At 48.1% G+C, this 12,225-nt stretch overlaps 1 protein-coding gene across 1 annotated transcript in view; it reads right to left on the bottom strand.

Moving 5' to 3' along the window:
* Positions 1-10,035, bottom strand: part of PLEKHG4 (pleckstrin homology and RhoGEF domain containing G4) — a 48,580-nt gene extending 38,545 nt beyond the window's left edge. The window contains exon 1 of the mRNA XM_035118318.3: positions 9,924-10,035. Within this exon, the coding sequence (XP_034974209.3) occupies positions 9,924-9,926 (3 nt within the window). The 5' untranslated portion in view covers positions 9,927-10,035. The remainder of the gene's footprint in view (positions 1-9,923) is intronic.
* Between the last annotated feature and the right edge of the window lie 2,190 nt (positions 10,036-12,225).

Below are 12,225 nucleotides of genomic sequence, written 5' to 3'. Positions count from 1 at the left end.
TTGCAGGTCTAGCAAGGATCTCTAGTTGACTCCTTGGCATTTCCTACTTGAAAATGGGGGTGGGGGGGAGAGAACCTTAACTTTTCCACCCCCACTTTCCCCCATTCTCTGTCACTGTTGGGATCAAACTAAAAGTTCCACTAATTGTGTGGCAAATTGGGTGCTTCTGCCCTTCATTTTCCCTCATAAACTCTGCAGATTTGTTGCTGCTGATGCATTCCACCTTTGAAATTCATTTTGTGTTTGTGGCCAAATCCCCAGTCATACTTGTCTCATTGAGATCCTCCATGCTATCCCAGGAGCACATTCATCACCCACTGCATGAAAGGCAAGTAGGGAGCAGACTGGCTCAGATACCACTGGGCATAGGAAGCCAAGAACCCTCCTTACCGGCCAGGCTTCATTCCAGGTTGTGGGAGGCCCCCAGCAACATGCCATTGGGAGCCGGTGCTCTCATATTTTTTACAAACACCCTCAATTGCCTTTAATTTGTTCCTATTTTTCTTGTGCAGCAGGTTGTTTAATACTAGTTTCCTGTTTTTAGCCAGCTCAAGTGTGCACATAAGGGGTGAGAGAAAAATTATGAGGAATTATTTTGTCTGCAAAGAGGAAACTCATAATTAAAAACATTAGAAGAGCATGGCTGCTCATCTAGTCAAGCACCTAATTCTCACAGTAGCCAGTCAAATGCCCCAAGGGAGGCCCATAAGCAAGCAGGACCTGAGTGCAACATCAGGGCCCTCCCCACCTGTGATTCCCTGCTCCATAACTGTTTGGTCATGAGATCATTATCAGAGTGTGGACTTTCTCCAGTATTTCCCAGGATCTACCAGATAAAAGAAATACGGTTCATTCTCTGGAAAGAACTGAGTCTGGGGCATTCTCATACAAAAGTGGTGGGGTGTGGAAAGTATTATTATTGCCTTCACCATCATTAAAAGGTGGCTATGGTTGTCACCTTTTTACTGCCCTGGCTCCTGTGCCTTGAACAGCAACTCGACACATTGAAATTCAAGCTATGTCCACATTCCCCTTCACTGGGCACTCATTAACTTTCCAGTGCTGGGTTTTCAGTCTGTGTTCACAAGACATCATCAAAAATGCAAATGAATCTTGTACAGTACTTTGTTATAAGATACTACTGCCTGATGCCGTTGCTTCTCAAAACCAGCTTAACACTGATTGGAGCCCTTAAGCTATTCCTAATTAGTCTCTAGCCAAGGTGTGGGCAGCTATGTATCAGGGAAAGACATCCACACCCCTGTCAGTGCGCTTTAAGGCAGTAATATGAACACACCCTTTGTGGGTGAATCTTCTGGCAAGGGAGGGAGAAGCTGCACATGCACAAGAGCAAGATCAGTAAAAAGGTGGCAATCTTCAGCAAGCCCCCATCTCCCAGGTACCTCATGTCAACTTTATTCGTAATAATTCATCTCACAGCGGGGGTCTTCTCATCTCCCTCTGCCCAGGTTCTAAGCCAGAAAGAGCCTTAATGGGATTTTTATTTTTAATTACAACAGAGCTAGCCAAGCCCTGCAAGGATTCAATGTGCCTTCCAGATGTTGTTCCAGCACTCCAATTCCTAGAAACCCCAGCAGCCAGCATAGATTAAAGTCAGGGATGGTGGGACTTCAAGCCCAAGAAAATTTGGTGTGGGTGGGTGTGCACCCAGTTGGCAAAGGCAACTGCTGCAGGCTTCAGCTTGACTTCCTTGCTTGGATCTTGACCTTGGCTGGTGCACTCTCACGAGGCCCAAGACAGATGATGCACGTGGTGGCATAAGATCTACCTCTGGCAGAACTCAGCCCAGCCTGGCAGAGACTGTTCATGCCGTGATGCCCACAAAAGGAGCACTTTGCTCTCTCCTAGGGTGCAAGGCAGCTGCCCCCATGACCTTTGCCCCTGGGCCCATCAGAAGCACCACAGAGCAAAATGCCCCTTCAAACTCTCCTGCAGAAAAAGCTCCTGCCCTTCCTGTTTTATGGTGAAGTCAGCATCCCCTTGCTGGACATTCCCACATGACTCAGGCTGGTCACTGCCTCTTACATGATGCCATAATCAGCTGGTTAGAAGGAGAGCAGGAGGGAGAACAGTGGGGGCACGTAAAGGCCCTCAATTCTGCTCCAGCAGTCTCCTCTCTACCTGCAGTCATCAGGTGTGTGGCAGGTGGGCATGGTTTGGGGGGGAAACAGCTTTGCGGGCAAAATCTGAACGCCTGGCAGGTCAAGTATGGCCTGCAGACCCAGTCCTGAATTACAGGGGGAGGGGCTCTGATGGCTACAGTTCTCTCTCCATCTCTCTCAAGAGAGCACCAGAGAGTTAGGCACATTGAACTTCCTAATCAAACACCTGACGTATCATATTCCCGGATCAAAGGCTGTTGGGCAACTCTGGCTCCTAAGAAGGAACAGAGCTGTCGGGGCCTAGAAGTCAGTCTCTCTGGGAGGAACACCCAAGGGTGGGGCTCACCTTTGAGAGTGCTGCTGAGTGCAGTTGGTGCCTATGGCTTACCACATGCCTCCCACATAAACTTTCTGCCCAAATCTTCAGATGATCTTCAGAGACTCATCTTTGTTATGTTGCTACTACCAGAGAGGCCTTTGAGGCCTTTCAGTGGTCCTCAAAGAGTTCTATAATTGCCCCAGAATCAGGCTGAAGCCCTTTTAATCTACCCAAGCTTTTTAGATGCTGTTGATAAATGATTTTGCCTTACTTGCACTGAAGTTAAGCAGTTTTCACATCTTCTGCTGCTAAGGTTATTCTACTTTCATAGTTTTACTGTGCTGAATTGTTGCCTTAGGGAGCTTCCAGATGTGAACAGCTGAGCAGCACCTCATCATTACTGTTCTGCTTTAAGCTGCAAGTGGAACAGCAACTCTGCTTCCAGACTTCTGAAATCCAGACAGCATGCTGCAGCCAGGTAAGCAGTGTCTCATTCCCTGCCTTAAATATGAGGGTGTGAAGTGGGGAGATTGATATTTGTTTGGACAATTGGGGGGTGCAGTTGGGTTTACTATTCACTCCACCTTGCAACATGACTGCCCCACCCTGCTACAAGATGGGGGGAAGAAACAGATATAAATGAAATACTAAATCCATCTGTCATGGATGCTTTAGCTGAGATTCCTGCATTGCAGGAGGGTTGGACTAGATGACCCTTGGAGTCCCTTCCAACTCTGCAATTCTATATAAAAAGGAAGGGTTTAAGAATCAATTCCCAGACAGAAACACATTCTTGTGTCATGTTTTACCTGTTCAGCTCTAAAGAAAAACAGCAACAGAAGCTGAACAGGTAAAATATGACACAAGGATGTTTTGTTCACATCATGTAAATGGCCGTAAGAAGTGAGTGAACACTGTGTGGCTAGTCCCCAGTAAATTCTGAGTGTAGGAACAGTGATAGTTTAATTTTTTTGGAATTCCTAGCCTAGACACTCTGGAAACCCTTTTACAGTTGAAGAGTGATATGTAAATTTATGTAAATAAACAACAGCCCTGCCCTCCAGGCCTACTCTGCACTGTGCACCACAGTTACTGTACATGTACGCCCATTTGTACCCCCAGCTTTCTCTGCGTATTTGCTGTTAAGCCAGGAACAGGCAAGAAGGGAAGTTTATCCTTCATGCACATTTTAAACCCAGATCCAGCAACTATGGAAAAGGTTGCAGAAATCTGCCCTGTACAATTAAATCTCTGCACTGCTCTCAAAGATGAGGAGGAAGCCACAGCAGCTCCTGCCCCTCCTTTGTCCTTCCCACAGCTACTGCTGCAGTAAGTAAGTAGCAAGTGGGGGGGCATTCTCCCCCAGGCTGAGTTCCCCCCACAGCCCAGGCAAATAAAATGAGATAAGGAAATGTCATGACCTGGTCCCTCTTCTAAGCATGGGTACCTGTTGCAGCACAGCACAGCACAGCACGGCTTAAGGGCCCAAGAGGAGCCCCCCCAACTTCTGGGGTGAGCTTTTGATTTATGCAATGCTTGAATTGGCAGGTCACAAACTGGACCCGTCAAGCGAGAGGGCGGCCCTGAAAGCTCTGGTATGCTTTTCCAGTTCATGTGTCCCTCCCCTCCCCTCCTCCCTCCATCTCCCCCCCCCCCTGGCCACCTCACTATGCAATCAAGACCTCACTTTTGCAAGCATAAAAACCTGCCTTCAAGCAAACGGAAAACTTCAAGAATTAGCCACTGAAATCAACCCCATGTGCATCTTCAAAATAAGCTCTCTCCTCTAGAGACTATCGGAAGGGCACCATCTAGTGGCAGCACGGCATTCAAAATTCTGACCACACGGATTGCATCAAAATCTTTGGGAAGTAGATATTCTGGCACTGCAGGGAGCCCCACCCGCCAACGCCAGCACATGCAGAGTCTTCCTGAGAGAAAGGAAGCAGGAGCCTAAGAGGGCCACATATGGGTCTAGCCAAACCAAACTCCCTCGTGCTAAGGAGCCAAAGGGGTTTCATTTCCTTGGTGCCTGCAGAGCTTACACCCTTCAGAACAGAAGGATTAGATATCTTCCCAGCATTTGTTACCTCCTCTTATTATATTAGTCAATCTCGCCAAATCTAGAAATCCAAATGGTTTTTCTTGCCATTCATTCAACTTCGGTACCTCTTCCTTTTTCCAATACTTTGCTATCAATATGCGTGCCGCTGCTGTAGCATACATAATTATTACTTGATCTTGTTTTTGGATTTCTTTTTCCACCATCCCCAATAGGAGGCTTTCCGGTTTTTTCTTTAGATTAATTTTGACTTTTTTTTATTTCCTCTACAATTATATTCCAAAATGGTTTAATTTTTTCACACTGCCACCACATGTGTAGGAAGGTTCCTATTTGCTTTCGGCACCTCCAGCAAACAAACAAAAATTCGAACAAAATTGGGTAAAATTCGGAAACTATATGAAGCAACAATGCCCCACAATAAAATCTTGGATTCATTTCTAATGACCGGCACTGAAAATAAAAAATTGATAATTGAAAATTTTGAAATCAAGAAATTTGGATTATTAAAATTGAAAATATAGAATATGCAGAGCATTGAAAGGAGCAGTAGGAAAAGTAATTATGAAGACCGAGGTGCAGATAAGTGGAAGTATCAAAAAGGAGAGATGTATTAATTATTTGATTTGATTTGATTTAGTTTAAAAATAAGAACTTTCATTTTTAAAGACATTATTGTATCATAAGAGGGTAATGGTTTATTATGGTTTTGTCAAATTTGTGTATGGTGTTGTAATAATTTGTATGTATTTTATGTTTTCATCTTAATAAAGATTATTTTAAAATTTAAAAATAAAATAAAAAATAGATATCTTCCCAGCAGTTACTCTGTAGTGTAACTGGACTGGTGCAGTTTAGTTGCACAAGCAACTCACATCCCCCCAAACCCAGGGGAAGCCAATCACCTGCAGCAGTAGCAACCTAAGGCAGTCTTTGCCAACTTGCCCTTCATATGTTTTGACTAAAATTCCCATCAACCACATAACATCTACAGATCTTATTACAGGTTGGCCTAATAGTTTATTTTAATAGCTTTTCCCCCCTTGTGGTCCAACGCAGCAACACTTTGCTTCTTATTATTGTGTTATTATTTATCAATTTTTACTGGTAGGCCTGCTGTTAGGCAGAAATGTGGGATATAAATATTGCAAAAAATTAAATGATGTCTGCCTTGATTAACCCCCAAGAGCAAGTAAAGGTAAAGGTAAAGGGACCCCTGACCATTAGGTCCAGTCGTGACCAACTCTGGGATTGCGGCGCTCATCTTGCGTTATTGGCCGAGGGAGCCGGCGTACAGCTTCCAGGTCATGTGGCCAGCATGACAAAGCCGCTTCTGGCGAACCAGAGCAGCACACGGAAATGCCATTCACCTGCCTGCTGTAGCTGTATCTACTTGCACTTTGACGTGCTTTCGAACTGCTAGGTTGGCAGGAGCTGGGACCGAGCAATGGGAGCTCACCACGTCACGGGGATTCGAACTGCTGACCTTCTGATCGGCAAGCCCTAGGCTCAGTGGTTTAACCCACAATGCCACCCACATCCCACTACCCAAGAGCAAGTGCACACCCTCAAAACACCAGCCACCACAACCTGAATGCTCCCCAAGAGAAGGTGCTACCCTCTGCACAAGAAAAATAGGAACCACTATAAAAAAAGGTGAATTCCATGCTTAGGGATCATTGGGAACAGAACTGAAAATAAAACTGCTGATATCATAATGCCATAACACAAATCTGTAGTGTGACCACATTTGCAATACTGTGTAAAATTCTGGTTGCTTCACCTCAAAAAGGAAATTGCTGAGTTGGAAATGTTGCAGAAAAGGGCAATCAAAATGATCAAGAGGATAGAGAAATTCCACCCAGAGGAAAGGTTGCAGTGTTTGAGCCTTTTTAGTTTACAAAAAAAGGCGAGGAAGAGGTGACGTGGATGCAAATAAAATTATGCATGGAGTGGAGAAAGTGGTTAAAGAAAAGTTTTTTTTCCTCTCTCATAACACTAGAACTCATGGATGTCCAATTTAGCTGAATGTTGGAAGATGCAGGACAGGTAAAAGAAAGTATTTCTGCACGCAATGAAGTTACCTGTAAACTATGGAAGGTCCCTTCCACTTGGATGACTTGAAAATAGGATTATACAAATTCATTGAGAATAAGGCTATCAACAGTTACTAGCCACAATGGCTCCCCTGCGCAAGGCAATATGTGTCTGAATCCGTTACTGGGAATCACAAGTGGGCAGAATGCTGTTGTGATCAGATCCTGCTTGTGTGCTTCCCCTAGGCATCTCTATGAGAACAGCATGTTGGACTTCCTGATCCAGTCATTTGTAAAGATGTTGGACAGGACAGGACAGAAGCCTGCAGCGCTTCACTCTACTTTTCACTTTTTTCCAGGGCATCATTTGTCTGCATACCAGGAGAAGGCATTTCGCCTAATGAATTTCAGTGTGTCCAGCAGCCATGGAAGGCCAAGCGAAAAAGCCAGCAAGGCGAGAAGGCGCAGTTCCGCTTCCGAGGGTGGCCCCAGCATTCCACTGGGACTGGGACTCCAGTTCATGCATTTGAGCTCCGTGGGCGGAAAGAAAGGAGCACATTGCAAGGGCAAAGTGATTTCCTTGTGAAGATTGGAGAGACGGGCAAAATGTGTGCAGGCCTCTCTGCAGACGCCTTTGCCCTGTGCTCAAAGGCCAAGCATTCCCAGGGAGTGGGATGACTGGGGCATTGTGTTCACGCCTTCAGTCCATATGGTGGGCATAGAGTTAAAGGGCTTCATTTTCTCATCCATGTCTGTGCTCTTGAAAGGGCACATTGGGGAAATGGAACAAAACAGCATCCACCCCCTACCCTGCATTTCAGCAGCCTTGCGCTTGGATGGCAGGAGGCAATTAAAAATCATTTCGAATGAGCTCATTTGCTTCTTCTGCTTCTTGTACAAGGACCATTGTGGCCTTGGCTTGTGTCTCTGAAATCTCAAAGTTTACTCAGCAGCAAACCTGGGTGAGGGTTCAGTCCCATTTCCTGCCCTGAGGAAGCTGACATTTTTCAATAAAAGGAATATGAGAGGACGCCTGTGTGACAGTTTGATTCTGTCCATTTGAGCTTGAAATAGAGACAGTGGTTTTCTGTCCCACTACAGGTGCTAACACTCAACAATGCAAGGAGGAGTGTGTCATCACAGACGGTGGCTGTTGTTCACTTGGGTTATTTTGCATACATTTAAGATTAAACTGAATGTTAACAGTCTGAATACCTTTTGCATTTATTTCCCATTTGATCTCCAGTTTTTACCATTTTATCTCAACACCCATCCCTGCCAGCTAAGACTCACCTTCCTTCCTCTGTTCCACAAATATTTACGCCATAATAAATTTGTTTCTCTTTAAGGTGCTGCAAGCTTGTTAGTGATTTTTGCCAGGAGGAATGCAGAATAACCATGCAAAGTTATTCCCTATGTTGTTTTAATTAGAGAGATGAGTCGTAGGCAAACACTGTGACCAGGATCCCACAGGCAGCACATAGATGCTGGAGAAAGCCTCCTGGGGCCAGGTTGGAGGCCAAGAAAAGGAGCTGCCTGCCACCCACCCCACCCACACCCGCACCAACACCCCAAAGAAAAGGCAACCCAAATTTCAAGAAGTCCCCCCTGCCCTGTGTCAAAGACCCTTTCCTGCCAGGACACGCGCAAAATCAGAGACAAGACACTAAGATGGGAGGTTTTTTTCAGTCCATGCAGACTTGTTTCTCTGCTCCAACTAAGCAGGGACACAAGAAATCCTGGCTAGGAATTGGTTGCTATAAGTAAAAATTATTCTCTGTGGGGAGTGGGCTCGAAAGTTTTGTTTGCATTTTGATGAGAAACTACCTAACTTGCACTTTGCAAACTAATACACAGACTGAGACACAAGTATCCTTCCACATTCCCTTCAGAAGCTGCCTTGTATTGAGTCAGCGCATTTACCCATCTAGATTACCGGTAGTGTAGTGACACTGACTGGCTGCAGCAGCAGCAGCAGCAGCAGCTCTCCAGGGTTTTTCAGACAGGGAGCTTTAGGCACTGTGCTACTATTATTATAATTATTATTATATATTTATTTATACCCTGCCTTTTTCCCTGCTGGGGACTCACGATAAAAACTATGGCCCTTCCTTTGCTAGAGTGGATGGCTGAGGACAGGAACAGACGGAGGGTCTCAAGACCCCCCCCCTTCTTCTTAGTACAGACAGGCAAGTAAACAGGGTCAGCTGCTCAAATTCCCTGGGAGTGGAGGAAATCTCATTAAAGAATTCTGGAAAGCCTAACCTCAAACTATAAACATGGCTCTATCATGTTTGGTTCTCTCTGTTTATGCAGAATGAATAAATGCACATCCTTAAAGTTATTTGTTTATTGGCTGAAACTATAGCAATTTTTTCAACTTTTAAAATCTCATTATTAGTTCAGCAGCAGCAGGTGCTGAATGACTGAAGTTTTTCACTTGCTTGTGCTGAAATATTACTTGGCACCTTTCAGCTGCAAACTGGTGGCTGTGCACATGGGGTCCTGCACCCTTTATCGTTACCAGGTAGCAGAACTGGTGGCCAGCCTCAGGGGTCACAGCTTGGGGAGGTTTTGAACCTGGGACTCCAAAACTTTAACAACTACTGCACCCTACATTGGCACACATTTCTGAAAGTCATTTCCACTTTCAGACCAGTTTGCAATGGCAGGGAGCCTGTTTCCATGGACCGTGCCTTGCCCCCGGTGGCACCAGTTCCAAGCTAGAAAGCTGCTCTTTCCCCTTCTCAAAACAGCGCTCTTTGGAATGTGCCGCGCGGTGACTTTTCCGCAGGGAGTGTTAGCCAGGTGCTCTAGATTAGAAGAGGTGCCTAAGAGAGAAGGGGGGCGCGATGGATATTCAGAAGGGGTTCAACCCAGGGGCCCCCTTGGTCCTTCCCGCCAGCTGCCCAACAGGAGCAGGGCAGGAAGGTCACTCTGCAGCCCCGGGATCCTGGAGAGGCGGGCTCCGCCGTCCACCCCTCCCTCCCTCCCTCCGGGGATCTGTGCCACCTGAGCCGGGAGGCCGCCGGCTCGCTTCGCACCTGGAGGGATCCCGGCCTCCTCCAGCGCTTCGTAAACACTGAGAAACGGCGAAGAGCAACGATGGATTGCTAGATGGTGTCGGGGGCAGCAACTGCCCTCGAAGCTACTTCGGGCAAGGTTCTCCGACCCCAATTCCGTGCACGAAGGAACCTCGGCGGCCCTAAAGCTCGGGCGCCTCCGAGATGGTCCTCGTCCGCCAGCCGGCAAAGTTCGGCTCCTGCTTCCCCTGCGGAACTGGAGCACCAGGCTCCTTCCGCTCCTCTCCCCGATGCACTCTGCACATGCTCAGAGGAGCCATCAGCCTTGCGCGCGCTGCCGCCCCGTCGGGCGCGACTCACCATGGCCGTTGTTGTTGAAGCTGCGGCCGCCGGCGGCAGCAGGCTCTTCCCGGCGCTGCTGCTGCTGCTGGAGGCGCCCAGCTGAGCCCGGCCCGCAGCCGCAGAGCCAGCCGGGCCGGCTCTGTAACTTGATCCCCCCTCCGCCCACCGCCCCGCCTCACCCGGCTGGGCTTCGCGGGCTTCGCAGACTGCTCCGGCTCACAAGGCCCCGCGGCCTCCCAGGAGCAAAGCGGAGGTAGCGCCGGGGCGATCAGCTCCCGGCCTCCACTCCAGAGGCGCCCCCGGAACGCCCCTCAGGGCCCCGGGTGGATGGTGCCCCTCACTCCCCGCGATGCCCGGGTTGGAGATCTCTTTGGGGGGAAAGAGCCGCTCCAAGGGAGCGAACGGGGTCCGGCTGCTGCCCAGGCTGCGCCTCCATCCCGGCTAAAGGCTATGCTAAGGGAAGCCAGAGGCACACCTGGAAGAGGCCTCGTTGCCAGGGTGACTGGTCAGAGGATTCTCGGGTGATTCGGGGAACCCGTTGCTCACGCTGTTCTCTCTGCTTGCCCCGTCCCGGCGGCCTTGCTCGGTCCCCCAGCCTCCACCTGCCTTCAGCCCTCCAGGCAAAGTCTGTCCTTAGCCTCCTCGGGTTCGGGTTCGGGCTCCTGCTCCGCGTCGCAGGGCTTGCCAGAGAGAGACCACCACTATCCTCCTCTGCTCTCCCTACGACTCTGTGGCTTTGCCTGTAATGATCCTGGCACTGGCACCCTTCAGCCTCTGGAGGCCTCTTGGCTACCCCTGGCACACACACAGGCCACCTAGTCCTTGAACCATTGCACCCTTTGGAGCCCCTGGTTGGCCTCTTCTAGTGCCAGCCACATCCTTACCCAAATGGATTCCCAAACTGTATGGTGGGGGGAGGGGCCTAATGCCAGGAAGAGATGCCCAGCCTTGAGCACTACCCCTTGATTTTGGCCACCGGAGTGATGCCCAGCTTCAAGCCTGCCTTCAAGTGGCTGGCATGATATTGGGTCCCTAAAGCAATCCTGAGCCTTGAAATCAGCATTCTCTTTTGCCCCCCCCCATAACCCCAACCCGTCTGACTGCACTTGACCTTAAGCCTCTCTTAAGGTAGCAAAAAGAAACCCTTTAAATCCCTCCCATAACAGCTCAGTCTCCCAACATCGCACTTGTCACCCCCTCTCTTCTTTGGTGCCAGGTTCCGAGGCCCTTCATTGCCAATCCCAGGTGGCACCAATATGCAGGCAAAGTTTAAATGGCCAAGTAATTCCTGTAGCTGTTCAGGGTCAATTTTTCTGGGGTGGATACTTGTCTTCTCAGTCGACAAGCTGAGTGCTACAAGTTCAGGGTTGCTATGCTGTGCCTTTTGTACAATCTAAATAGGTCGGATTGGAAAAAGGGCCCTCAGCCTTTTGTGGTGCCCACCAATCACTTGAGCTTCTGTGAGTGGCAAACTCGTGCCTAAACTGCCTACATTCTAATCCACGTCCTGGGGCTGAAAAAAGGACATTGACCAGATGATGTCCCTAGTTCACTCTTTCAATACCCACTCCTATATGGAACAACATTTTTCAAAGGCAGCTCATGAAACTGATCCTCCCATGGGGTGCGCCCATTCCCCAGAAAATTCAACAAGACAGCTGGGTGGTGAAATGCAGTTTTTATGCCACAAGGCCCCTTCCAGTCTGTCCTGTCCCAGGTAGTGGGCATTGCTTGAACCCAAGTGGGTGGGTGTGCTATGTACAGTTTCCTAGTATTGCAGGCCACCTATCACTAGTCCCAATTTGGGATCAAGCAAATCAAGTCAGGTCTAGCAAAGGCCAGCAAGGTAAGGTCATATAACGCAGGGTGGGAAATCCAGCTAAACCAGGTCAGGCAAAGCAGAGGTCAAGGTCCAAAAGGCAAGCAAGCAAGATGTTTAGCACCCTGGAGAGCTCCAAATGGAGTCTGGAGAGGCAGGCTGGTGTGTTGCTTCAGCTACCAGCAAACCCAGGCTCGGGGACTACCGCTTCCTCTGGGCAGCTACTCCTGCCTCCTCCTGAGGAGTGGAGTCCTGACCAGGCCCAGTTTGGCGTTCTGTTTTTATAAATGTTTTTATTTATTTTTCAAATTACAGTAACAACAATAAAATAAATTGTCCAACAACAACCAACCCAAATTTGTCCTCTTACATGTACAGATGTGTACCGTGCATTATAATAAAGTTTCATTCAATTATTCTAAACAGTCTTGCTACATTTTCCCATGAGCATCAGGTGGCTTCCTTCCATGGTCTAAATGATTCATGTACTCAATAAATATT

Source organism: Zootoca vivipara, chromosome 6 (assembly GCF_965207765.1).
Source record: "Zootoca vivipara chromosome 6, rZooViv2.hap1.1, whole genome shotgun sequence".
In the NCBI taxonomy this organism is placed as follows: domain Eukaryota; kingdom Metazoa; phylum Chordata; class Lepidosauria; order Squamata; family Lacertidae; genus Zootoca; species Zootoca vivipara.
This window is presented reverse-complemented; position numbering and strand designations above follow the sequence as displayed.